At 46.4% G+C, this 27205-nt stretch overlaps 2 protein-coding genes across 7 annotated transcripts in view; both read right to left on the bottom strand.

Moving 5' to 3' along the window:
* Positions 1-23744, bottom strand: part of LOC102922462 (H-2 class I histocompatibility antigen, Q10 alpha chain-like) — a 97480-nt gene extending 73736 nt beyond the window's left edge. For 2 of the 6 annotated variants that reach the window (XM_076557279.1, XM_076557280.1), the window contains exons 1-7: positions 23622-23744; positions 23150-23419; positions 22646-22921; positions 21082-21357; positions 20851-20955; positions 20641-20673; positions 20444-20491 (exon numbers count right to left, since the gene is read on the bottom strand). In XM_076557279.1, the coding sequence (XP_076413394.1) occupies positions 20444-20491; positions 20641-20673; positions 20851-20955; positions 21082-21357; positions 22646-22921; positions 23150-23419; positions 23622-23694 (1081 nt within the window). In that variant the 5' untranslated portion in view covers positions 23695-23744. Of the gene's footprint in view, positions 1-19880; positions 20306-20443; positions 20492-20640; positions 20674-20850; positions 20956-21081; positions 21358-22645; positions 22922-23149; positions 23420-23621 lie in introns of those variants that run through there. The other 4 variants (XM_042269833.2, XM_042269836.2, XM_076557281.1 and 1 more) reach the window with 4 other exon arrangements.
* LOC102905475 (H-2 class I histocompatibility antigen, Q10 alpha chain-like) overlaps positions 1-27205 on the bottom strand; it is a 159160-nt gene that overhangs the window by 73736 nt on the left and 58219 nt on the right. The gene's annotated exons all lie outside the window — the stretch shown is intronic.

The raw sequence follows: 27205 nt of genomic DNA, 5'->3' as shown, positions 1-27205 counted from the left end.
TGTTATAAGTAAAAAAGCTGAGGTTGAGACAATGCAGGAAGACATTCGACTATGGGTACTTCCAAACCAACATGCATCCATGTGCATTGTACACACAGACACACAGACACAGACACACACAGACACACACACACACACACACACACACACACACACACACACACACACTATACATCACCTCTCATATTGTACAATAAAGTACTATTTCCTGCATGAGGCAGGAGGAACATTAGTTCTAGCCCAGTCTGCTCCACAATGTGAGTTCCTGGACAAGGTAGGTAACATGGTGAATCTGACCAAAATACAAAGTGAAGGTGATATGTTTGCTGATTCTGCCATACCAGCTCTCAGGAAGCTGAGGCAGAAGGATTGTATGGAGCTCTACGCCAACCTGGGCTACATAGTGGGTTCAAGTCCAACCTGGGCTACAGTGTGAACCTCTCTACAAAACACAAACAAAATTCAAGTAAAAGAGGATACAGGTGCACACCACCATGTCTGCTTTCCTGGGGCATTCTTGATCCAGCAGCACAAACAGAATGGATGAAAATGTTCCTTGATGATCATCTGAAGCTGTTGAGAACGTGCCATAACATAAACTGTCCCCTCAAAACACAGAGAAGGGAAATGTACACTCAGTGCTTTTGGAAAACCACCCTGTGAGAGTCACAGAGGGAGAATGGTGACCTTTGTCCTGTCCATCACATCTGAAACTCTGGAACATCTAGACCCTCCTGCCCCAGACCCTGGCCTGCACACATTTATACAAACAGTGTCTGTGGAGTGTCCATTGGTAGCTCAGGGGAGGGCGGAGCTGGGTGCCTGCACCCAGGACCCTGATCCTTGGAATCTTATGTCCTACAGGGGCAGACACCACCCAAATAACCACCTACAAATGCAGAGGTATGACCATGCCAGCGCTCCATGGAAGGTACACTTGGGAGGGAGGTGCTGAAGAGGAGATTTGAGTCTAAAAGGAAGGTTTCAAACCTTCCCCGAGAAGCTGCGGTCTGAGTGTGAAGTGGAGCTAAGGACGGGGGACCCAGAGGCAGGAGCCTTCAGGTCAGGGCTCAGCAAACCCCATGGCTGTCTGCAGGTGGAAGCAGGGCAGGACTGGAATTGGAGTCCATGGAGTGAATTGAGGGGTAAATAGTGAGCAGTGGGGCTGGAGAGGTGGGGCCACCCTCACATGGCCTTGGAGACCAGGTTAAGGAATGGGACGTGAACTCAAGTCAATGAAATGCAATTGAATTGGTTTAGTCAGGGAATGATACAGTCAGACTGTGTTTTTCATAATGGCCTTTTGTTGATGTAACAAACCGTCTTATTAAAATAAGAAACACAGAACCAATGTAAAAGAGAAAGCCGAGAGGTCAGAGCACAGAGCTAAAATCTTACCTCCTGCAGTGCTCCTAGCTTCCCCAAGAGAGAGCTACTTCCTGTGTGTCTGTCTTTAAATAGTCTTTCTGTTCTGCCTTCTCATTGGTTGTAAACCCAAACACATGACTGCCTCGTCACTGCCTGTAAGTACTGCCCTCCAGGTCTTAAAGGCATATGTCTCCAATGCTGGCTGTATCCCTGAACACACAGAAATCTACCTAGCTCTTCTAACCACCACGCTCTTGCCATGGCTCTAATAGCTCTGACCCCAGGGCAACTTTATTTATTAACATACAATTAAAATCACATTTCAGTACAAATAAAATACCACCATTGTCTTTAATCCCTCTAATCCCAGCATTTGGGAGGCAGAGACAGGTGCATCTCTATGAGTCTGAGGCTAGCCTGATCTACCCAGAGCTTCGGGTGTCATCAAGAATTTCCGGAAAGAAGCAGTGTCTACAAAGACTGATTGGTTAGACCTGCAGTGATGTGGAGAGGTTGGGATGATGCAGGTCCAGAGGCTAATTATCTTATCTTAGGCTATTCAGACTCCTGAAGAGCCATTTCTTGCCCACCTCTGAGTGGAAACTAACATCCAATGACTAAAAGATAAAAACCTTTGAAATCTATTAACTTAGTGACTTTCACAGACCCAAAAGCTAAGAATACCACTAAATAGCATCTGAGGCTGTAGGAGAGAATCCCCCATCTTGCTGTAACTGCCTCTAAAAGATTCTGTCAATGTTTTTGAACAGTGTCTTGATCTGTGACTTTCTTTGTTCTGCTCCTATGAAATCTTCATGCAACTGTCTCCATGTTGGAACATGGGGTTGGGGGTGACTAAGTACATGGTCACTCAAATATGGCTCTGATTTTTTATATCAGTTTAGTGGCTGCCCATGAATCTATTGATAATTTAATTGTCTGTGGCCCCTCAGTCAGAGCCCCCCTGGCCACTCAGGACATGGCCTGGGGAGGGGGCTAGGGTTGCCATATGTAGGTTTAAATTAAGTCTCTATTTTCTATTTATCAATAACACTCAGGATCCAAAGGCTGGGGTGAAAACCTGCCATCTCAGAGAGGCTAAGTAGCAACTAGGACGAGTCTCTTCCCTCATCCCAGACCCTAGAGAAGCTCAAACTCCAGTCCCCGCCCTTTCCTTCCTGTAAGTCTTTTCTATCCAAATTGCTGGCTTCTCTATGGCCAGTTCTGGTCAAGTAGTCCCTGGCTTCACCCTGATTCAAGGTATAATTTTATTGCGAGGTCTCAGAAATGTCAGAGTGCGATCAAAATATCCCACAACATGGCTCTACAATAAACAATTTGTTATTCCCTTTGATGACAGAGCTGTGTGTTTGGATGACACAGGCAGTCAGGGCTGCCCTGTGAGACTCTGTGGAAAGAAAACAAAATAGGTGAAGATGGAGTGGCCTCTCCAGCGCCCTTCACCTCTGAAAGTGTTGAGTTCCCTCTTCTTCTGTCAGTTATCACCCTCTGAGCATCACAGGGACAGTGCTGCCAGCTTCCAAGAGTAAACTGTGGGGCAGGTTAACACAGGACGGAGGCCCGACTGGCTCTGTGACAGGAACAAAGTGCTGTTTCCTCAGCCAGTGGCTTCCCTAAGGGAACCTGCACCAGAGTGAACATGGCAGCTCCCTCTTCAGTGCCAGGCTGGGTGGAGGGGACTGCTGGTCAAGATCTGGTCAGAGCCAGCTTCCCAGACCTGCAGGAGGTCCTTCTGTGGAAGCCACAATTCCTGGATGGGGAGAACTTGGTGTGGTAACTCTCTTCCTTTCTTTCTACCCAGACCCCACCCTTGCCCTTTGTAGACCAGGCTGGCCTTGAACTCAAAAAGATTCACCTGCCTCTGCCTCCTGAGTACTGGGATTAAGGCCTGCACCACTGTTCCTGGCCATGACTGGGTTTGGTCACTGGTTTGTGCTTTAACTAAAAGGGCCTCACCGCGGGCAGGAGGAGCCAACTGTGTACAAGTCAGAAGCTCGTCTGGCTCTCCATAGCTTTCCTTTCTCTGTGTCAAATGCACTTGGATGCTCCTTGGACCTTCTGAGGGCCCTGTTCTGAGGTGGCCTCTCTATCCTAGGGGAAGCTGTGGGAGGATTCCTTCACGGAGTCCCTGGGAGAACTCTGGTCAGGGCCAGAGCCATTGCTGCCCTCTGCTGCCCTCTTGTGACTGTGTGAGGTAATGCACTTGCTGCACACACCTGACCCCCTGAGTGTCATCCTGGGACCCACATGTGGGAAGGAGAGAACCAACTACCAAGTTGTCCTCCATACATGTGCCATAGCACGCGTGTGCCCTGCCCCCACACTACACACAATATAATTTGTTTTAAAGAAGAAACAAAATAAAATCCTGGTGGCCACAGAGGCCACTCTACTTGAGAACATATATTCAGTGTCCACAGTCAGGTGACTCACAACAGTCTGTAATGCCATGTTCTGGCCTCCATGGGTCATGCATTCTCAGACACACACCCACAGAGGCCATATATGCATATAATTTAATAATGTAAGCCAGGCATGGTGGCACACACCTTTAATCTCAGCACTAAGAGACAGAGGCAGACACAGATCCCTGTGAATTTGAGGCTAGCCTTGTCTACATAGTGAGTTCCAGTCTAGCCTGGGCTACATAGTGAGACCTTGTCTTGAAAAGAAAAGAAATAATTAAGTAGTCGAATGCCTCTCTCATTTACATTTGACCTGACTGTCTCCTGTGCCCATCACTCCCTCAGTTCCTCTTCAGTTCTCAAAGCATATGACTATGATGTCACTTCCCTCTGTCTTCTCCGACACAAACTGTGTCCTCAGAGTCTCCACCTTTGTCCCTCTGCCTGAGAACCCACCCACCCTGCATCTAGTGGACATCTCAGCCCAGCGTCACCTACTGAGACCTCCATGTTCCTCCTCCTGTATCCCCGACAGTCTTCCTCTTCTTCACCCATGGCGACTCTGTCTTCCTCCAGGACAGTCTGCAGCTCTGCCTGCTGCTCCACCCCTCCCTCTCACACCCAGAGTTAGTCCAGGGGGAAGAGCTGTGATGTCACCTGCAGAGTGGACCCAGGATGCCTGACTTCCCATCCCCCATCTCACAGGGGAGGAGACTGCAGTGAGCAGCAGAGCAGGACTCTGCTTCCCCAGGTCCCCACTGCCTGCCTGGCTCCTCCCCTGCTAGAGTTCCCTCCAGCAGATCCTGTCAGGAGAGAAGCTGTGCCTCTGTCCCCTTCTGCTCAACTGCTCTGCCTCCCTGTCACACTGTGAGCACAGGTCTGTGTTGTGTGACAGACTTTCCCTGGAAACACACACACATGTCCATTCACCTCAGATAGAGAACTCATGGCTGACAAGGTAACCATTGCATCAATGGCCAGCTTGGTGAACCAGGGAGGTTTTAATGGAGTCACCAACAGGAGTGTGGGGGAGGGGTTACTCACAGGAGCAGGTGTTGGGGAATATTCTTTTAAGGTGTGTTACTTTTGTTTATGTTGCATTTGTTTAACTCTCTGAAGCTGTGTTACTGTGCTTATTTAATACACCTGATGGTTTAATAAAGAACTGAATGGCCAATGGTAAGGCACGAGAAAGGATAGGTGTGGCTGGCAGGCAGAGAGGATAAATAGAAGGAGAAACCTGGGAAGAGGGAATGGAGATTGAGGAGCCAGAGAAGGAGGAGGTCTCCAGGGGCCAGCCACCCAGCTACACAGCAAGTCATGGAGCAAGAGTAAGATTTACAGTAGTAAGAGAACCGCAAAAGCCCAGAGGCAAAAGATAGATGGGACAAGTTAAGTAGAGCTGGCCAGAAACTAAGCCAAGCTAAGGCTGGGCATTCATAAGCAAGGATAAGCCTCTGTGTGTGGTTAATTTGGGAGCAGGGTGGTGGATCCCTCATAAGAGTTGAGACAAACAACAAAACAAGCTAGAATAATTCATTGTCCACAGCATCACTAAAAAACCCACCCAACAGAGATAGCAACTTGAGGAACTTTCTCTCTGGAGCTCTCTGCATAGCTTTTAGGCAGCTAGAAGGTCAGAGAAATCTTTACTCCACAGCTGGATGGTCAGTTCCCCTCCTCCAGATGTTAGTCTTCTTCATACTGCTGTGGAGGAATCCTGGAGAGTTTCAAATTTGTTTTTTTTTTTTTATAAAATAGTTATATATATATATATATACATACATATATATGTATATATATATAATTTCCCTCCTAGAGGGAAAGTTTCAACTCAGAAAAAAAAAAAAAAAAAACCCTGTTACGAAACAGTTGGATATTTCAAGCATTCCGGGCCTCCTGGCGTACAGATTGTGATCTGCTCCAGGCTTCTGCTTCCTTATTCTCAGAACACACAGCCATGCTCCTGCCTCAGAGCATCTGATTGCATGATCTATGGCCTGGAAGGAACCTGGTTCAGCATGAGAATGATTTCTTCTTTTTCTGTCATCAGAGAGCCTTCATCCAGGAACTGCTGGAAGCAGATGCAGAGATCCACAGCCAAGCACTTGGCTGAGCTCCAGGAGTCCTGTTGAAGAGAGGGAGGAGGGATTGTAGGAGCCAGCGGGGTCAAGGTCACGACAGGGAAACTCACAGAGACAGCTGACCTCAGCTGATGGAAGCTCATCGACTTTGGACCAACATGTCACTAAGGAGCCTGCATGGGACCGATCTAGGCCCTCTGCATGTGTGCGACCGTTGTGTAGCTTGGTCTGTTTGTGGGGCTCCTAGCAGTGGGATCAGGACCTGTCCCTGGAGCTTGCACTGCTTTTAGAAACCCATTCCTCATGCAGGGTCGCCTCACCCAGCCTAGATGCAGCCTCAACCTGATGTGCCATGCTTGGTTGGCTCCCATGAGAGGCCTGCCCCTTCTGAAAGGAGACAGAGGAGGAGAGGATGGGGGTTGTATGTGAGTTGGAAGGGGGGAACAGGAGGAGAGGAGGGAGGGGAAACTTTGGTTAGTATGGAAAATAAATAAAAATATTTAATAAAAATTATTATTATTTTATTTATTTTTCTCTCATACAATAAATCCCCAATCACAGTCTCCCCTCTCCAAGTCCTCCATCCACTCCCCTAGATCCACTGCTCTCCTGTTTCCCTCGGAAAAGAGCAGGCCTCCCAGGGATATCAACCAAACAGGGCATAACAAGATGCAGTAAGACTGGGCACAAACCCTCCTATCAAGGCTGATTGAGGCAATTCAGTAGGAGGAAAAGGATCCCAAGATCAGGCAAAAGAGTCAGAGACAGCCCCCATCCCCATTGTTAAGAGTCACACAGAAACTCCAAGCTGAACAACCACAGCATGTATGCAGAGGACCGAGTGCAGACCACACAGGCCCCATTACTGCCTCTTCAGTCTCTGGGAGCCCCGTGAGCCCTGCTTAGTTGATTCTGTGGACCATGATCTTCTGGTGTCCTCAACCCCTCTGGCTCCTACAATCCTTCCTCCCCTTTCCCCAGGATTCCCTCAGCTCCATCTCATGTTTGGGTGAGTGTCTCTGCATCTGCTCCCATCAGCTGCTGGATGAAGCCTCTCTGATGACAATTGGGCTAGGAACTAATCTATTAGTATAACATAATATCATCAGAAATAATTTCATTGACTTCTATTTTTTTGTTTTGGTCAGACTTATTTGGTTCTACCTTAGGTCTCTGAGCCATCCTGCTTCTGCTTCCTGGTCATCCAGGCAGTGTGGTCATCAGTCACGTGCTCCCTCTCATGGCTTGGGCCTCACGTTAGACCGGTCATTGGTTGGCCACTCCCACAAGCTCTGAGCCACCATTGCCACAGCACGTCTTGTAGGCAGGATAGGTGTGGGTCAAAGGTTTTGTGGCTGAGTTGATGTCCTGGTCCCACTACCTGGAGCCTTGCAGGGTAACCGAAGATGGCCAGTTGAGGCTCCATATCCTCCATTACTAGGAGTTCTTGCTAGGATCACCCTCATAGGTTCCAGGATGTTTCCATTGCTCTATGTTTCCACAACGCCCTGTAATGCCCCCTATTCCAGTCATCTCTTCCTGTACTCGCTCCTCTATCCCTGCCTGCCCCACCTGATCCCTCCTGTTCACATCCCCCCCTGCCCCCTAGTCCATCCACAGATCTATTCTATTTCCCCTTCCCAGGGAGATCCATAAATCACCCTAGAACCCTTCCTTGTTTCTTAGCCTCTCTTGGACTGTGCATGGTAGCACGATTATCCTTTTCTTTACAGCTAATATCCACTTATAAGTGAGTACAGGTCGTGTTTGTCTTTCTGGGCCTGGGTTGCCTTGATCAGGATGATTTTTATAGTCTCATGGGTTTTCCTGCAAATTTCATGATATTATTTTTTTTCTAACAGCTGAGTAATACTCCATTGTGTAAATGTACCACATTTTCTTTATCTATGCTTTGGATGGGACATCTAGGTTGTTTCTAGTTTCTGGCTATTATGAATAAAGCCAATATGAACAAGTGTGCTTGTGATAGGATGGAGTGTCTTTGGTATATGCCCAAGGGTGGTTAACTAGGTCCTGAAATGGATTGATTCCTAATTTTCTGAGGAACTGCAACATTGATTTCCATGGTGGTTGTACAAGGTTGCACTTACACCAGCAGTGGAGGAGTGTTCCCCTTGCTCCACATCCTCCCCAGCATGAGCTGTCCCTTGTGGTTTTGATCTTGACCATTCTGACAGGTGTGAGATGGAATCTCAGAGCCGTTTTTATTTGCATTTCCCTGATACCTAAGAATGTTGAACATTTCTTCTTTTTTATATAAAATTTATTTTATTTTACATCCCAGCAGCTTTCCCCTCCCTCCTCTCCTCCCAGTTCCTCCCCTCACCTCTCCCCCCACCAAATACACTCCTCCTCCATTTCTGTTTAGGTAAGGACATGTCTCCCATAGGTATCAAGAAACATCACATATCAAGTCACAGAAAGACTAAGCACCTCCCTATGTACTGAGTCTGGGCAAGGTGATCCAGTATGAGGAGTAGGGTCCCAAAAGCCAGTAAAAGAGATGGAGACAGCCCCTGCTCCCACTGTTAGGAGTCCCACAAGAAGACCAAGGTACCAACTGTCACATATAAGCAGAGGGCCTAGATCCATCCCATACAGGCTCCCTGGTTGTTGGTTCAGTCTCTGTGAGGCTCCACGTGCCCAGGTTAGTTGATTCTGTGAGTTTTCTTGTGGTGTCCTTGACCCCTCTGGCTCCTATAATCCTTTCTTCCTGTCTTCTGTAGGATTCCCTGAGCTCTGCCTAATGTTTGGCTGTGGGTCTGCATCTGTTTCCATCAGTTGCTGGATGAGGCCTCTGATGACTATTGGACTAGGCATTGATCTGGTCATAGGAGATGGCCAGCTCAGGCTATGTATCACTATTGCTAGAAGTATAAGCTGGGGTCATCTTTGAAGTCTCCTGGGAGATTCCCTTGCACCAGGTTTTTACCTGACTCTGAAATGCCCCCATAGTCTCTTTCAGCGCTCTTCCCCCTCCACCCCTCCAACCTGATCCCTCAAGTCCTTACCCACCTTACCCACCTCCAGTCCACTCATGCAATCTTTTGTTTCCCCTTCCTAGGGAGATTCAGGTGTCCTCCTATGGACCCTCCTTGTTTTCTAGTCTCTCTGGGTCTGTGGATTGTAGCAGTTATCCTTTGTAGCAGTTACCCTTTATTTTACAGCTAATAACCACTTATGAGGGAACACATATCATCTTTTCTTTCTCCATCTGGGTTTTTTTACTCAGCATGATTTTTTCTAGTTCCATCCATTTGCCTTCAATTTTCCTGGTGTTCTTCTTTTTAACAGCTGACTAATACTCCACTGTGTGCAGGTAGCTGTGTCAGAGGAGCAGCAGGTGGCAACTGAAGTTCAAGGTGTCAGCCCACCAGGAGGAAACTCCCTGATGGGTGAATCTCACATAGGCAAGGCACCAAGACAGCAGCAGACCCCGGAATGTCTTTTACTTCTGCTGTGTCTATACATGTTTGCTGCTGCCATCTTCCTCTGGTATCTGGCATGGTGTGAATGGATGTGGGAGATCCCCACTGCCTGTAATGTAGTGTGTTTATCTCATGGAAACATCCATTCTGGGCATTTTTACTTGTGGATTATTATGAAGATGATTCCTTCCTAAGCTATACTGTCTAATTGATGATGATAATAATGTTAGTTTAAATAGAGTTTTGATCATTAAAAATAAAACAAGGAAGTGTCACACAGCTAGAACACATGAGTTTCTATTGAGGAGCCTTATAGACTGTGGCTTAGGTTAATGATTAAGAAAAACAATTGAGTCCCAGTAGCCCAACTAGTTTAAATTCTTCTAATCTTAATGTTGGGAGATGTGTTCACAGGTTTTGGTACATGTGATTATCTGAAAGAAAGCCTTAAAATAACTTCAGGTTAGATCAGATGTCTTGATAACAGCTTTGAGATGAAAAAACCTCAGAAGAAAACAATCTGAAGTTCACAAGGACACATAGCTGAGGTAAAAAATACAAAGCAGCCCAACTGTTGATAGCTGACGTACTTTCCTTACAAGGGTTAGTTGATGATCAAAGGTGATGATTAATTCCTTATAATCATTTCTGCCCTCAATCTCCTGATATAAAAAATGATAGATGAGTGGGTATGGACCCTAAAGATTTAGAGTAGAGCTGACTGATTCTTTTTCATATGTAAAAGTTTAGGTTTGTGATTCCTTTAAGATTCTGTATAAGATTACCCTTCCAGATAAGTAATAAAGTAATTGGCCCTTTCTTTGTAACTGGAAAACACAGCCTGCCAGTGAAAGACCTGACTGAGAAGAATAGCTTGCTTATACACGGTTAATCTATAACAAGTTGCTTGGGTATGAATGTATGTGGGTTCTTGGGAGAATTAGTTTTTTACCTGTAATGTGTAAAATGTTGAATCATTTAAGGAATGTAGAAAACAGGCTATTTTTTACATATTTTGAAAATCAGCACTCTGTGGAATGTAGAGTTGGCAAAGATCTTTTCCCATTCTGTAGGCTGCTGTTTTGTCCTGTTTTTTTTTTTAAACTTGTATTCATTGTAATTATTCACTTGAAAAACAGAATATAACCATATTGTTATTCCTATAGTGCCTGAAAAACTTTGTAGGATTATGTAAGTTGTAGAAAAAAGTGTACAGTAGAAAGAATGCAGAAGAGCATAGAAGAACAGAGAATAAAGAAGGAAACCATCAAGAGAGTGTGAGTGTCTTTTCCCCTAACCCCCTCAGATAACAAAGTCATAGTACTCATCAACTCTGTGGATTCCCTTTAAGCCCTGTGCTCCTGGGAGCTGGCCAGCCTGGACAGCAGAAATTGTGTAAATGTACAACATTTTCTTTATCCATTCCTCTGTTCGAGGACATCTGGGTTATTTCCACGGTCTGGATATTACAAATAAAGCTGCTATGAACAGAGTTGCGCAAATGTCCTTGCGGAATGATTGGGCATCTTTTGGGTATATGGCCAAGAACAGTATAGCTGGGTCCTGTAGTAGATTGAGTCCCAGTTTTCTGAGAAACTGTCATATTGATTTCCAAAGTGGCTGTACAAGTTTGCACTCCCACCAATAATGGAGGAGTGTATCCTTGCTCTACATCCTTTCCAGCATGGGCTGTCACTTGTGGTTTTGATCTTAGCCATTCTGACAGGTATAAAATGGAATCTCAGAGTTGTTTTGCTTTGCATTTCCCTGATGGCTAAGGATGTTGAACATTTCTTTGTTTCTTGGACATTTGTAATTCATCTGTTGAAATTATATTTAGATCTGTAACCCATTTTTAATTGGATTATTTGGTTTGTTGATATCTAGTTTCTTAAATCTTTTATATATCTTGAAAATCAGCATTCTATGGGATATGGGGTTGGTGAAGATCTTTTCCCATTTCGTCCTATTGGCAGTGTCCTTTGCCTTACAGAAGTGTTTCAATTTCATGCAGTCTCCTTTATTAATTGTTGATCTTAGTGCCTGTGCTATTGGTGTTCTGTTCAGGAAGTTGTCTCCTGTGCCAACGTTGTTGAACATTTCCTTAATTGCTTCTTGTCCATTTGAAATTCTTCTGTTGAGAATTCTCTGTTTAGGTCTGTACTCCATTTTTGAACTGGATTGTTTGATTAGGCTGTCCGTGTTCTCTTTAGGAAGTTATCTTCTGTACTGATGTGTTCAAGGCTTTTCCCTGCTTTCTCTTCTGTCAGGTTCAGTGTGTCTGGATTTATGTTGCAGTCTTTGATCCATTTGGACTTGAATTTTCTGCAGGGTGATAGATATGGATGTATTTGCATTCTTCTACATGTAGACATTCAGTCAGACCATCACCACATGTTGAAGATGCTTTCTTTTTTCCATCGTGTATTTATGGCTCCTTTATCAAGAATCAGGTGTCTGTAGGTGTTTGGGTGTATGTCTTGGTCTTTGATTCAATTCTGTTGATCAACCTGTCTGTTTTTCTGCCAATACCATGCGGTTTTGTCACTAACAGTCTGTAGTGGTAGAGCTTGAAATCAGGCATGATGATGCCTCTGGAAGTTCTTTATTGTTCAGGATTGATTTAGCGATCCTCAGTTTGTTGATGTTGTTGTTTCCATATGAAGTTGAGCCTTTTACTTTCAAGGTCCATAAGGAATTTGATGGGGATTGTGTTGACTCTGTAGATTGTTTTTGGGAAGATGGCCATTTTTACTATGTTAATCCTATAGCTCCATGAGGATGGGAGATTCTGCCATCCTCTGATGTTTTATTCAATTTCTTTCTCCAGAGACTTGAAGTTTTGCCATACAGGTCTTTCACTTACCTGGTTAAAGTTACTCCAAGATATTTTATATTATTCTTGGCTATTGTGCAGGATGTTATTTCCCTGATTTCTTTCTCAGTGTGTTTGTCTTTGTATGTAGGAGGGCTACTGCTTTTTTTTTTTTTTTTTTTTTAGTTAATCTTATATCCAGCCACATTGCTGAAGGTGTTTAGTAGCTGTAGGAGTTCCCTATTAGAATTTTTGGGGTTCTCTTGTGTATACCATCATATCATATATAAATAATGATACTTTGACTTCTTCCTTTTTTAAAGAAATTGAGGGAATAAAACAAAAAATGGAGGGAATGAGTAAATGCCTTAATGAAAGAAAACCAAGAAGTGTGGTGATATTTTATTTGTTCATGTCAATAAAGCTTATCTGGGGATCAGAGGAATAGGACAAACCACAGCTAACCTCAGTTTACCAACTCCTCAGGCTCCAGAGAGAGGCACTTCCTGTATACTCACGCCTGTATACCTTTCTGTGCCCTGCCATCTCACTTCCTTTCCCCGCCCAGCTTCATCACTTCCCCTTTCTGCCCAGCTCTATCACTTCCTGTCTGTCCAGACCTCCACAGTTCTATGGTTAACTATCACTGGGATTAAAGGCATGTGCCACCACACCTGGCTCTGTTCCCAGTGTGAATTTGAACTCACAGAGCTCCATCCGGACTCCTGAATGCTAGGGTTAAAGGTGTGTGTTACCACTGCCTGACCTCTATGTTCAATACAGTGACTGGCTTTTCCCCCTGATCCCCAGATAAGCTTTATTGGGATGCACAAATGAAATATCACCACAAGTGATAAAAAAAAAAAAAACACAAGTAGTTGAAGGAGACAAATAAAAGTGTTCAAGACCTAAAAGTGGAAACAGAAGCAATAAAGAAAACACCAGCTGAGAGAGTTCTGGAAATGGAAAATCTGGGCAAGTGAACAAAACTACAGATGCAAGTTTTACCAACAGAATGCACGGGGTGGAGGTGAGAATCCCAGGCATGGAAGATACAGTAGAAGAGGCAGACACATGGGTCAAAGAAAATGTTCAATCTAAAACATCCCTGACCCAAAACATGCAGGAAATCTGGGACACAATGAAAGACCAAACCTAAGGAAAATAGGAATAGAAGAGGGGTAAAAATCCAGTTCAAAAGCCCAGAAAATATTTCCAACAAAACAGTAGAAGAAAGTTTTCCTAACCTAAAGAAGGAGATGCCTATAAAGATACAAATAGATTGGATCAGAAGAAGAAAGTCCCCTGCCACATAATAATCAAAACACCAAACACACATACAAAGAAAGAAAATTAAAAGCTGTAAGGGAAAAAGAACAAGTAACATATAAGTGCAGACTAATCTGAATTCCACCTGACCTCTCAGTGGAGACTCTAACAGCCAGAAGGGCCTGGGCTGATGTGCTGCAGAGTCTAAAAGACCACAGATGCCCAGTCTACTACACTCAGCAAAACTTTCAATGACCATACATGGAGAAAGCAAGATATTTCATGACAAAAATCAATTTTAAACAAAATCTATCTATAAATCCACCCTTATAGGAGGTGCAAGAAGAAAAACTCCAACACATGGGGGTTAATTACACACATGAAAACACAGGAAATAAATTATTTCACAGCAGCAAAAACAATGAAGGGAAGTACACACACACACACACACACACATACACACACACACACACACACACAAAATACCACCATCACCACCACCACCAACAGCAACAACAAAATAACAGGGATTAACAATTATTGGCCATTGACATCTCTCAACATAAATGGATTCAATTCCCCAATTAAAAGACACAGACTAACAGAATGGATGCAAAAACAGGATCCATCCATCTGCTGCATACAAGAGACATGCCTCAGTGCTAAAGATAGGCATTCCATCAGAGTAATGGGTTGGAAAAAGATATTCCAAGAAAATGGATCGAAGAAGCTAGCTGGTATAGTCACTCAAATATCTAACAAAATAGACTTTAAACAAAAAGTTGTGGAAGGACACTTCATATTCATCAAAGGAAAAATCTAACAAGATGATGTTTCAATTCTTATCATCTATGCCATGGACTCAAGGGCACACACATTTGTAAAAGAAACTTCACTAAAGCATAATCCATACATTGACCTTCCATTGATAGTGGGAGACTTCGTAGACCCCACTCTCACCAATGGACAGGTCAACCAGACAAATACTAAACAGAGAAGTATTGGAGCTAACAGACATTATAAACCAAATGAATCTATTAGACATGTATAGAACATTCTAACCAAACACAAAAGGATATACCTTCTTCTCAGCACCAATTTCTCCAAAATTGATCACATACTCTGACCCAAAGGAAGTCTTAAGAGATACAAGAAAAATGAAATAACCACCTGGATCCTTTCAGACCACCACTAGTAAAAGCTAGAATTCAACAACAGAAACAACAGAAAGTCTACACATGCAAGGAAACTGAACATCTCTCCACTGAATAAATCTTGGGACAAGGCAGAAATAAAGAAATGAAATGGAAGACTTTCTAGAATTCAATGAAAATTAGGATACAACATACTCAAACTTATGGGACACAATGAAAGTGGTGCTAAGAGGATCTTCATAGCACTAAGTGCCTTCATAAAATAATTGGAGAGATCTCATACTAGCAACTTAACAGCACACATGAAAGCTCTAGAACAAAAATAAGCAAAAACACCCAAGAGGAGTAGCTTGCAAGAAATAATCAAACCAAGGGCTGATATCTATAAAATAGAAACAAAGAGAACAATATAAAGAATCAATGAAACGAAGAGTTAGTTCTTTGAGAAAGTTAACAAGATAGACAAACCCTTCTCTAAGCTAAGTAAAAGAAACAGATTATCCAAATTAGCAAAATCAGAAATGAAAAGGGTATATCATAACAGACAGCAAGGAAATCTAAGAATCATTAGGTTGTAGACAGAAGTTTCTGCCACACCAGCCACTCCCAAATAATTGACTCGGAGGTGTAATATGAATTATAAATGCGGGCTGGAGAAAAGGCTCAGAGGTAAAGAGTACCAACTGATCTTCCAGAGGTCCTGAGTTCAATTCCCAGCAACCACATGGTGGCTCACAATCATCTGTAATGAGATCTGGCATCCTCTTCTGTATACATAATAAATAAATAAATCTTTAAATTGCAAATGCTTGGCCAGTAGCTCAGGCTTATTACTAACTAGCTCTTGCACTTAAATTATCCCATAATTCTTATCTATTTAGCCTTGTGGCTTGGTATCTTTTCTCAGTAAGACCTTCTTATCTTGCTTCCTCTGTGTCTGGCTGGCAACTCCTGACTCTGCTCTTCCTCTTCCCAGCATTCTTAGTTTGGCTTTCCCACCTTACTTCCTGCCCAGCTACTGGGCTGTCAGCTTTCTATTAACCAGTGAGAGTAATACATATTCATAGTGTAGAAAAGGATTATTCCACAGCATTAGGTCATACTTTAAAAACCTGTACTCTCCAAAATTGGAAAATCTAAAAGAAATGGACAATTTTCTTGATAAATATCACTTGCCAAAGTTAAATCAAGATCAGACAAATAACTTAAAATAGTCCTATAATCCCTAAAGAATAGAAACAGTCATTAAAAGTCTCCCAACAAAAAAGTCCAGAACCAGACTTTTTAGCCCAGAATTCTACTAGATATACAAAGAAGAATTACCTCCAATACTCTTCAAATTATTCCACAAAATAGAAACAGAAAGAACATTGCAAAATTCAATTTATAAGGCCACTGTCACCCTGCTACACAAACCACACAAAAATTCAACACAGAAAGTGAATTATAGCCCAATATCCCTTATGAACATAGATGCAAAAATACTCAACAAAATACTTGAAAATAAACAAACTAAGGCGGGCTTTGTTGCCTTTAATTCCATCACTGAGAAGGCAAAGGCAGGTGAATCTCTGTGAGTTTGAGGCCAGCCTGGTCTACAGAGTGAGTTCCAGGACATCCAGGGCTGTTATACAGAGAAACCTTGTCTTAAAAAACAAAAAATAACAACAACAACATTATTATTAGTAGTAGTAAATAAACAAAAAAACTACAAGAAAAAACACATGATCATCTCTTTAGGTGCTGAAAAAAGCCTTTGACAAAATCCAACACTCCTTCATCAAAAAAGTTTTGGAGAGATCAGGGATACAAGGGACCTACCTAAACATAATCAAAGCAATTCACAGCAAACCTACAGCCAACATCAAATTAAATGGAGAGAAACTCAAAGCAATTCCACTAAAATCAGGAACAAGACAAGGCTGTGGGCTCTCTCCATAACTGTTCACTTTGGACTGGGCATTCTAACTAGAGAAATCAGACAACTGAAGGAGATCTAGGGAATACAAATTGGAAAGAAATAAATCAAAGACTGTTTTTTTTTTTTATGATCTTCAAAACTTTCCTCAGATGTCACCCTCTGAATGACACCACACTGAACACCTGTTTAAACAGCACATTTAGGACTGGAGGGATGACTGAGATGCAGAGAGCTCCTTCTGCTCCTGCCCAGAACCAAGTTAAGTTCCTAGCACCCACACCCAGGGGTTCTGACAATCTCATCTGACCTCCAGGAACCCAGCACTTACCTGACCACACCCATCCAAATGCCACACATCCACTGTGGTGGATTTCATGAGAAATGTCCCCATAGAGTTGGGTAGTTGAACTTTCTTCCCAAGTTGGTGGTGCTATTTGGGTAGGTGGTGGTTTAAGATGTGTGGTTTTGCTGGAGGAAGTATACTACTGGGGGAGGGCTGTGAGAGTCAAAAAAACTGCCTCCATGTTGCTGTCTCTGCTTCCTGTTTCCCACTGAAGATGTGAGCTCTCAGCTTCCTGCTCCCCACACCATGCCAGCAGCTCTAACTCGGCTTCCCTGCCGTGATGCACTCTTATCCATTGAAGCTGTAGCCCAAACAAACTCTTCTAAATATTGCTTTGGTCAAGTGTTGTGGATATCACTCTGTATAAAAAGAACACTGATTGGCCAATAGCCAGACAGGAAGTATAGGCAGGACTAACAGAGAGGAGAATTGAGGGAACAGGAAGGCAGAGGGGAAGACTGCCTGCAGCTCCCACCAGGACAAGGAAGATATAAGGTACCAGTAAGCCACGAGCCACGTGGCAAAGTATAGATTAATAGAAATGGGCTGAATATAAGAGTAAGAGCTAGACAATGACAGGCCTGAGCTAATGGCCAAGCAGTTTAAAATAATGAAAGCGTCTGTATGTTTATTTTATAAGTGGGCTAAGGGACTGCAGGGACTTGGCGGGACCCAGAGAGAAAACTCCAGCTATGTCATGTGTTTTATCATAGCAACAGAAAAGTAATTAACACACACACACAAAATTAAAAAAATTAATTTTTGAGACGATGTCACTATGTACACCAAGCTAGACTTGAACTCACAGAGATTCACCTGCTTCTGCTATCAAAATGCTATGAATAAAGTATGAGCCAGCATGCCAAGCTAAAATAATAGTAAATCTTAAAAAACAGTATCTCTTTGCTCTGTTCATCTCCCCTGCACTGTGGACACCTTCCTTTCCACCCTCCACCTCCAGAGACAACCTGTTCTTGTTGATTCCATTACACTGTGTCACAGGCATCTTCTCACCAAAGCACTTGCTCCAGGAGACCAGCAACTCTGTATCACTTCCCAGTGTGTCTTAGAAACAGGACTTCATCTCACATCTGGAACAGACTCTGTGAGCTGATAACAATGGACACTGCTCTGTCACCTGCCTGGGGAGTGGATTTCCTCCACCCCAGATGGAGACAGTGACAGCTGACCAAGGAAAACATCCATGCAGGGTCAGCTTGGTGATCCCTGAGCTCACTGGTCACTCACAGGAGCCTGGGTGAGTCGGAGATAACCATTGAACTGCCCACCCCAGTGTGCATGTCACTCACCCAGCTGCATCACTGCAGTCCCCTGCACAGCTCCTAGCAGCTCCACTCAACAGTCTCCTCTCCCTCAGGAACTGCAGCTGGTTTAACCCTGAGAGGAAAGTGCTACATTGTGTCAGCTCCGTGAACCTGTAGCTTCTTGTGTTTCCTGAGCCTCCTCAGCTCCTCCTGGCTCCAGCAGGGATGTTTCAGTCTAGAGGAAAATTCACACCCTCACCTCCCTCTTGTACAGAAACTCCCTTGATTAACACAACCTCAGGCCACATGCTGGTGTGTCGGGTGCAGCACCAGGTCACCTCACACTGAAGTCAGAGTCACCTGAGCTTTCCCTCAGCAAATCCTCCCTCCCTCTCCACCTGCGTTTCTGTCTTTGATCCATAATCCTATTTATTTTTTATTCATTCATCAAACATTTATTGGGTATTAATGTCTGCTGGGTCCCAGGCACTGGAAGTCATCATCCCTCACAAGACAAAGATGGCTGCATCGTGACAGAGATTGTCACCTTCTTGGTCTTCAAACATCTCAGCTAAGGTTCCTGGAGCTCCTGACTCAAGGTCACAAAGGTAGAAGAGAAAACTGCAGGGGCTGGAACCAGAGCAGGGGTGAAATAATTTCCATTTCTGGTGTTCCCATAATCTATTTTATAAAAGGTTCCGTAATTTTATGTCTATGAGTGTTTTTCATGGCTGTATGTGTTTGTACCATGTGCCTATCTGGTGTCCACAGTGGCAGTGGAAGCCATGGAACAGGAGATATGGATAGTGTGAGCCATGATGTGGGTGTTGGGATCTGAACCTGGGTCCTCTGCAGGAGCAGCAAGTGCTCTCAACCCCTCAGCCATCTCTGCAGTCCCTGAATTATGTCTTTTATTTTCTTTGATTATTAAAAACTTTTTTCATTCATTTTAACACTAGTCAAAGATCCCCCTTTTCTCTCTGCCCACCCAACCTGCCTCCTCCTCCTCCCAACCCTGACTCCCACCCACAAGAAGGCAAGCCTTCCTTTTAAATAAACTTAGCTCTACAATAGACTCAGCCTGTAAATCCCTGAGTCACCACTGGGGGCAGCACCAGGATTCCCAGAGCCAGGGAGGGGAGGGGACCTTGGGCAGAACACAGATCCAACAGGACAGACTGAGATGAGACCTGTGGATCCCTCCTCTCTGCCCATCCTACAACCCGGGTTAGATTCTGAAAGATGGGGAAGGAGAGAACCTCAGGGAGGGGCCTGGATGAGCAGGAGCTCAGAAGACTGAAGTTCATCTCCTCAGCCCACAGTCTCCTGAGTCAGGGGCTTAGCTGGGCCTTGGGGGACAAGGATGGACAAACACCTCTTAATGCTGTCACTCAGGGACCCCAAGGGATAAGGAGGCAGGGACCACTCTCAGGAACAAGAACCAGCCTAGTCCTCCATACAAACTAAAAAGACAAGAAATAAACAGAGAAGACGGGGTGAAGAGCCATGGCCAGGTCAGAGCCCAGGCTGACCTGTCACAGCAGCCCTGGCTGCTCACAATCCTGGGGACAGGACAAGGCTCTGTCATACCAGTGTCCCTGTGATCACAGACTCTCAGCATGTGGTTCAAGTGATGAAGAGAACAGAGCCAGGAGGTGACAGAGCTGAGGAGTGACCATGTCACAGCCAACATTGGACTGAGCTCCACCTGGGCACAGTGCTGTTCACACTCAGCTCCCACAGCCTCATCTTGTCCATCAGATACACACAGCATAATGAACACAGATTCTGGAAGGTTCTCCATGCTGCCATTTATTTCATCCACAAGCTCTAAGTATTTCAATCATTTAATTTATTCATCAGTCCACCTGTCAGATCAAGGACGTGAACAACCAAGTTCACATTCAGATTCTTATTTTCAGTGGGGAGTCAGGGGCTGCAGCTCAGGGCAGCATGGAGGTGACAGGATGGAGATGTCCCCTCCTGTCTGCTGGACTAGGAAGGTTGACTGTGGAAGGGAACACAGGCAGTGCAGGGACAGGGTCCTGGTGTGCAGGGGGGGCCGGGCTCCCCAGTTCTTCACATTGAGCCCACAGGTTCACAGGGAACATCAGACACTGTTGCTGAGAGTGAACTGAGGGGCTCAGGATGTCACAGGAGAGACCTGAGCACATCTCTGTCACTCTGTCTGGCCGGGCAGCTGTCTTCACGCTACAAACAAGAGTCATGAACAATCACTGTAAAGACAACATCCCAACACCAACCACTTACTCAGAGGTGATTCTGGGAGTCCCTGAACCCCAATCATGTCCACTTTGCTCCTCCCCAAATCAGTCCCCAGAGTGTCACCTTCACAGCCTGGGAGAGACACATCAGAGCTCTGGGCACTGTCCCTGCCTAGGGTAAAATTATATAAAGTCACAGGAAGGTGAAAACATGGCCTCTAGAAGATTCCACTGGAGGAAGTATTATGGGTTGGCAGAGCTCCCCAAATACTCCAGCTTCACCCCAAGGGCCTCAGGGACAAACCTGCTCCCCACACTTACCTGAAGCTGGAGTATAGTTCCCTCCTTTTCCACCTGTGAGGAGAAAAGCTGTGAGAGATCAGGGAAGACCCCGACCCTAGGAAGTTTCCAGAACTGACAGCAGACCCAGGTTAGAGACAGGAGCAATGAGGGGTGTGGATGTTTCCCATTAGTGAGGCAGAGCACACTTCTAAAAGGGGCTGAGAGAGAACCAGACCTGCCCTTTCCTACCTGTGTTTCTCCTCCTCCACCACACAACAGCCGCCACAGCTCCAATAATCACAGCTACAACAGCAGCAATGATTGCCCAGATGTGGACAGGGGACAGAGGAGGCTCTGGGAAGGGAACGACAGGAGGGAAGTCGGGGGTCATGACGCCAGCTCTTAGCCCTGATCCTTTTCAGGGTCTCCAGAGGGCTCCAGCTTTTCCTGACCCCAGCTCTGCACCCACACCCTCCTTACCCCATCTCAGGGTGAGGGGCTCAGGAAGACCCTCATGGTACACATGGCATGTGTATCTCTGCTCCTCCCCAGAAGGTACCACCACAGCTGCCCACTTCTGGAAGGTTCCATCCCCAGCAGGTCTGGTCTCCACCAGCTCCATGTCCTGAGTCTGTTCCTCTCCATCCCTCTGCCAGGTCATGGAGATCTCAGCAGGGTAGAAGCCCAGGGCCCAGCACCTCAGGGTGCCGTCTCCTTTCAGTGTGGGGTGATGGGTCACATGTGCCTTTGGGGGATCTGTGAGAACGAATTAATAAATCCCTCAATTAACAAGATAAACTGAAATCTGCAAAGACAAAGTTAAACCAATGCTGACACTAAACTGTGTCTGTTTGGACAATTCTGTCATCACACTAGTGACCTCAGGGAGAGCTGGTCCCCTCATCACAGAACTGCACATTTATGCTGACCAGCATAACTGTCTGTCCAAGTGAACAGCCATCACCAAAAGCAGCAGAAATGTGGTGAACCTCTGACACTCAGCCAGGGAAAATGACTCCCCAAGCCCTGCCTCTGGGGGACAAGACACAAGGTATTGTCACCAGGAGCCCTGGAAGTGTGCTGTGGAGCCCAGGGCAGCACTCCCTGGGACACAGCGGTGCTCACAGTGTTGTGTGGATCGTCCCTGTCACTCCTGTCCTGGAGCTGCAGAAGACCCTGTCTCTGAGGAAGTTCAATTCCTAATCCACTGGGGCAACACTGTGACTTGTTGGGAGAGCAGGAGGGCTCTGGATGTTAATATGGCAGAAAACAGTCTAAGCTCACAGGAGCCTTTCTAGTGTAAAGGAAACACTGACTTGTCTAATTATCCAGATTAGCAGTTCCCCCTGGCTCCTGTGGAGACTGATACAGATGATAACACGAGGGGGAGAGAGAAACAGTATCACCCCAGTGAGGGGGGAAAAACTGACTAAAAGCAAAATGACAACTTCAAAAAAAAAAAAAAAAGGAAGGAAGAAAAAAAAAAAAGAAAAAGCCCCCCACAATTTAGTATTTGTCCAGGGCACACCATAAGAGCTCAGGTGGCCATTCTGGGAATAGATGTAATTGGAGTGTGAGGGGTGCAAACCTCACCCACAGGAATCTGGGAGAATGTATCTTTGGAAAGTTCTAGAAACTGTGGAACCAGCCTAGGGTAGGGGTGTCCATGTCTCCCATCAGGTAAAGGAGACTCCCGGTCCTGGCGTGTAAGGCTGACACACTCAGATGACAGGACTCAGTTTCCACAGACCCTGGTGTGGGCAGAGACCCCGGCCTGGAGAGGCCATGGCTGACAGCGGCTGCAGACTGCAGGAGCCACTGTGGTTAGGTCGGGATCTCCTCTCCCTCCTCTGAGACAGATTTGCAGCTGTCCAGGGAGAAGGCTGAGCCTGGGGATCAGTGCGGTCCCTGCCATGATGGATCAGGAGACCCAGGGACACTGTCTGCCCTGAGACAGGGGCATGACCCCAGCTGAAGGGTTTCTTCTTCCTCAGGACTGAGCCCAGCCCGAGGGCAGAGGGAGGAGCTGCCCGCGGCCCTGCACCTGTGCGCTGCAGGGCGGCCTTCCCGATCTCCAGGTATCTGCGCAGCCACTCCACGCACATGCCCTCCAGGTAGGCCCTCCATCTCTCTGCATCACCACCCTGCTCCCACTTGCGCTGGGTGATCTGCGCCGCGGTGTCCGCCGCCGTCCACGTCCTCAGGTCGTCGTTCAGGGCGATGTAATCGCGGCCGTCGTAGGCGAACTGTCGGTACCCGCGGAGGAGGCGCCCGTCCGACCCCATGTCACAGCCGTACATACTCTGGATGGTGTGAGAGCCTGCGGGGACCCCGCGGTCAGCCCCGCCCAACAGAGGTCAGCCCCGCCCACCCGCGGTCAGCCCCGCCCACCCGCGGTCAGCCACGCCCCGCGGACTCCCCTAAACCGAAAGGGAAACCGGGTCCCGGTCCCGACTCTCCTCCTGAACCTCGGACCCGGGACCCGGGGCGACTCCGGCCTGGACGTAGGGACGTGGCGGGGTCGTGACCTCCGACCCGCGTCACTCACCGCCCTCGCTCTGGTTGTAGTAGCCGAGCAGGGTCCTCAGGTTCCCTCGGAAAGTCTGCTCATGGCCCTTGACTCCCAGGGTCTCCTCCTCCCAATACTCCGGCCCCTCCTGCTCCACCCACGGCGCCCGCGGCGCCATCCTCGGAGTCTCCGCGTCGCTGTCGAAGCGCACGAACTGCGTGTCGTCCACGTAGCCCACAGCGATGAACCGGGGCTCCCCGAGGCCGGGCCGGGACTCGATGGTGTAGAAATACCGCATGGAGTGCGAGCCTGGGGGCGGCGCGCGGTGAGACCCGAACCCTCCTCCCGGGACCCCGGGCGGGTGCGCGGGCCGGGAGGGGAGCAGGGCGCGGGGCTCGGGACGCGGTGGAGAAGGGCGGGAGGGTCTGCCTGGGCGATGCGGGGACGCGGCTTCCCCGGGGCCGCCCCCGCCCTCCCCGCAGAGTCGTTTCCCTCCCGACCCCGCACTCACCCGCGCGGGTCCGGGTCGGGGCCAGGGCGGCCGCCAGCAGCAGGAGCAGCGTGCGCGGAGCCATCGCCCCCATCTCGGATCTGGGGCGTCTGAGTTCAGCGGGCTGCGTGGACTTTATAACCCGTGACCGCGGCGAGGCTGATTGGTTCTCCGGGATCTCGGCACCCAATGGGGGTGAGAACAGGACAGTTGTCATCAGTGTCCGGGCAGAAGGACCCGACACAGGTCAGGAGCTGGAGAAGTGAAAGTGGGGACCTGGGGATCCCCAGCCCTGGGCTCCCACCCCAGACCTCACCGCCTGGGGACTGAGACTTTGCTGAACCCTGTGCTGCGGGACGGAGCGCTGTGTGTCATGGTGTCTCTGAGCCGCCTAAGGACAACTGTCTCCTCAGGTTAGTCAGGATGAAACCTAAGAGCACCTAAAATACACACAGCACTTGAAATGAATTTTCAGGACACAGGTGCTGTCGGAGTCCTGGTGAGGGTGTGGGGCTGCCGTGGACACCTGCATCGGGAGGTGACTGGAGTTTTCACAGCTCTGGTCAAGCACTTTTGACCCTGTGTTATATGTGACTCTCCGTGCTGGAGTCCCTACTCACCTCTGCTTTCACTTTCTACTTCAGTTATGTGTGGCTGGGATTTGAAGACATCAAGTCAACATCCACAGAAACAAAAAATGTATAAATTTATTTTTTTTCCACTCTACAGAACAGGGATGAAACCTGAAGTCCCCAGTGTGTACCTCTGCCATGAGAATTACCTCTGCCCAGTGTCCACACTGCACAGGCCTGAGGAACTCAGGAGCCAGCTGTTATGAGACCCAGGGCTCCACAGGCCTGTGACATTCATCTCCTTCATCTCATCTGCTCATAAAGTGTGAGTGAAGGTCACAGAGAGAATGAGAGGTCACAGGTTATGTAACTTCTACCACACCATCGTCATTATTCTGCTTCATTATTAGTTACAGTTCCTTTCTCACTGTGATTTATTCACTAAAGCAACTGCACCATGGCAGTGTGTGGGCACAGGGAACCGTGGCGTGTAGACAGGGATCAGTGCCCTGCTGTGCTTGGTCTCCACGGGGGTCTCTTCCCAGTGGAGAAGGGGGTCCACTGTGCTGAGACAAAGACCAGGTCCACACAGACATCTCAGGACTATGGACTGAAGATCCATGTAAAACACAACCACCTGGAGCCACAGAGGATCATCTGGGGAGAAACACTAGAGTCTGAGTGTAAGCACCAGGCTGTGAAGACATGATCCTGAGTGAAGAGGAAAAAAAATCTCAATTTACAGATGAGATTCCTGAGCATCAGGCTTGGCAGTGTGAGCTGCCCCTGCAGGTGAACACAGGAGCCTGGTCTCTGTGGGAGTCTGTGTGGTGCTTGCAGGCCAGCGCCTCTGCTTTAAAGAGAAGCATCTCTCCACTGCATCCCCAACACGCATATTTGCCATTGGACTCCCAGAAGTGACTTTTCTTCTAGAAGATCCAGGGAATCCTTCTTCTCTTCAAAAGGAGGAAGAGGAAGGTTGAGGAGAGAACTAAGTGAGTCTGGCCTGGGGGTATCTCCTGGTGTTTTCTTGTCTTTTTTTTAAAGACCAGGCTGGCCTTGAACTCACAGAGACATGAAGCAGGCTTTCTTTCAGACCACCAACCAGCTCCCAAATCATGACAGACAGATTTATTATCAGTTATGAATGCCTGGCCTTAGCTTAAACGTATCTCTAGCCAGCTTTTCCAAGTCAAGTGGACCTGTTTCTCTTCATCTATGTTTTTCCTCTGGGCATTTTACCATTCTTTCCTTCCTTTAGTGTGTCTTACTTTTCTGCTTCCTCTGTGGCTGGCTGGGTAACTGGGTGGTTGTCTGGCTGGCCCATCCTGTCCTTCTCCCCCTTCTTTTCTTCCTCTTCTCTTTTCTCTCCGCCCCCAGCCCCGCCCATCCCTCCTCTGCCTAGCCATTGGCTGTTCAGCTTTTTATTAGACGAATCAGGTGCCTTAGGAAGGCAAGGTGAGACATGTGTTCTGCAGTGTTCAGTTCATGTGGGTCTGTGGAAAATATGGTCACTCTAGGATGAATTTTAGCCTTCGTGGCCACAGGGGAGTCAGCCTCTGGACAACTGACCAACTGTAGCTTTACAATTTACATCTTTAGCAAGTCAATTTCCACATACCAAAACCTCTTATCTAACGCTGTCCAAAGACACAAATGGCAAAGCAATTCCCAGTCCCAGGACATGTCTGTTTTCCTCCTACAACCAACTTTGCATAGGCTTTGAACCTTTAGGAAATCATGGTAAGATTTACATACCTCAAGCCTAAGGTACCCTACACAAAAGGTAGCAGTCACAAAAGGCAGATCAAAACTGGTGCTAACACTCCAGAATCAAAACATCTGCAGAGTTCTGCAGAAACTCTTGCTACAGAAACAGCAGCACATCTTTACATAATTAAACAAATACAACATAAACAAATGTAACATGTCTTTATATAGTTAAAAAATAATATTCCACAACAGACCCACCTGCCTGTGCATCCCAAGTCCCGGGATTAAAGGCTTTTGTCACACACCAGGCTTAATTACTTTACTAGGGTTGTAAGTAGACACTGTGAACCTGGCAACTTATAAAAGAAAGTTTAAATTGGTCCTCAGTTTTCAGAGAGTTTGAATCCAGGATGTTAGAGGAAAGGTGTGGTGGCAGGAAGAGCTGAGAGCTCACATCTCAATCCACAAGCAATGGTCAGAGTCACTGGGAATAGTGGGGGTCTCTTAAAACCTCCATGCCCAGCCCCGGTGACACACCTCCTCCCACATGGCCACTCCTCCTGATCTGTCCCAAGCAGTTCCATCAACTGGAACTGAAGTATCCTGTAGCTGGAGTTTTCTCTTGGGTCCCACCAAAGTCCCACAGCCCACTTATAAAATAAACACACAGACACTTATATTATTTACAAACTGTATGGCTTTGGCAGGCTTCTTGCTAACTGTTCTTGTATCTTAAATTAACCCATTTCTATAAATCTATAACTTGCCACATAGCTCATGGCTTACCGGCGTCTTCACATGCTGCTTGTCATGTTGGTGGCTAACATTGTCTCCCCAACTCAGCATTCCATTTCCCAGAATTCTCCTCTCTCCTTGTCCCACCTATACTTCCTGCCTGGCCACTGGCCAATCAGTGTTTTATTTATCCAGAGTGATATTCACAGCACTCCCCCTTTTCTTTTTCTTTTCCAAAAAGTAAGGTTTTAACTTTCACATAGTAAAATTACAGACAACAAAACAATTACCAAACAAGAATTACAGTTATAATATCCAGTCTATTTATAGTTTATTTGGCAAAATTAAAAAAGATATCCTATCTATCTTATATTTGTGAGTCTAAGGTTTTATATCTAACTTATCTTTATCATAACTACGGAAAATTGTAACTATCTAGCTTTAACTAAATCAAAGACCTCATAAGGATGTAATACTACCTGAGAAACGGGAGAAGGATGCAAGCAACTTTCGGGCATCTTGCAGGGTAGACAGAGACAGCTAGCAGCCTAGACAGTCATCCAAAATTCTCTTGTAAAGTTGGGG

Source organism: Peromyscus maniculatus, chromosome 21 (assembly GCF_049852395.1).
Source record: "Peromyscus maniculatus bairdii isolate BWxNUB_F1_BW_parent chromosome 21, HU_Pman_BW_mat_3.1, whole genome shotgun sequence".
Classification (NCBI taxonomy): domain Eukaryota; kingdom Metazoa; phylum Chordata; class Mammalia; order Rodentia; family Cricetidae; genus Peromyscus; species Peromyscus maniculatus.
Note: the sequence above shows the minus strand (reverse complement) of the source record. Positions and strands in the feature narration are given on the sequence as shown.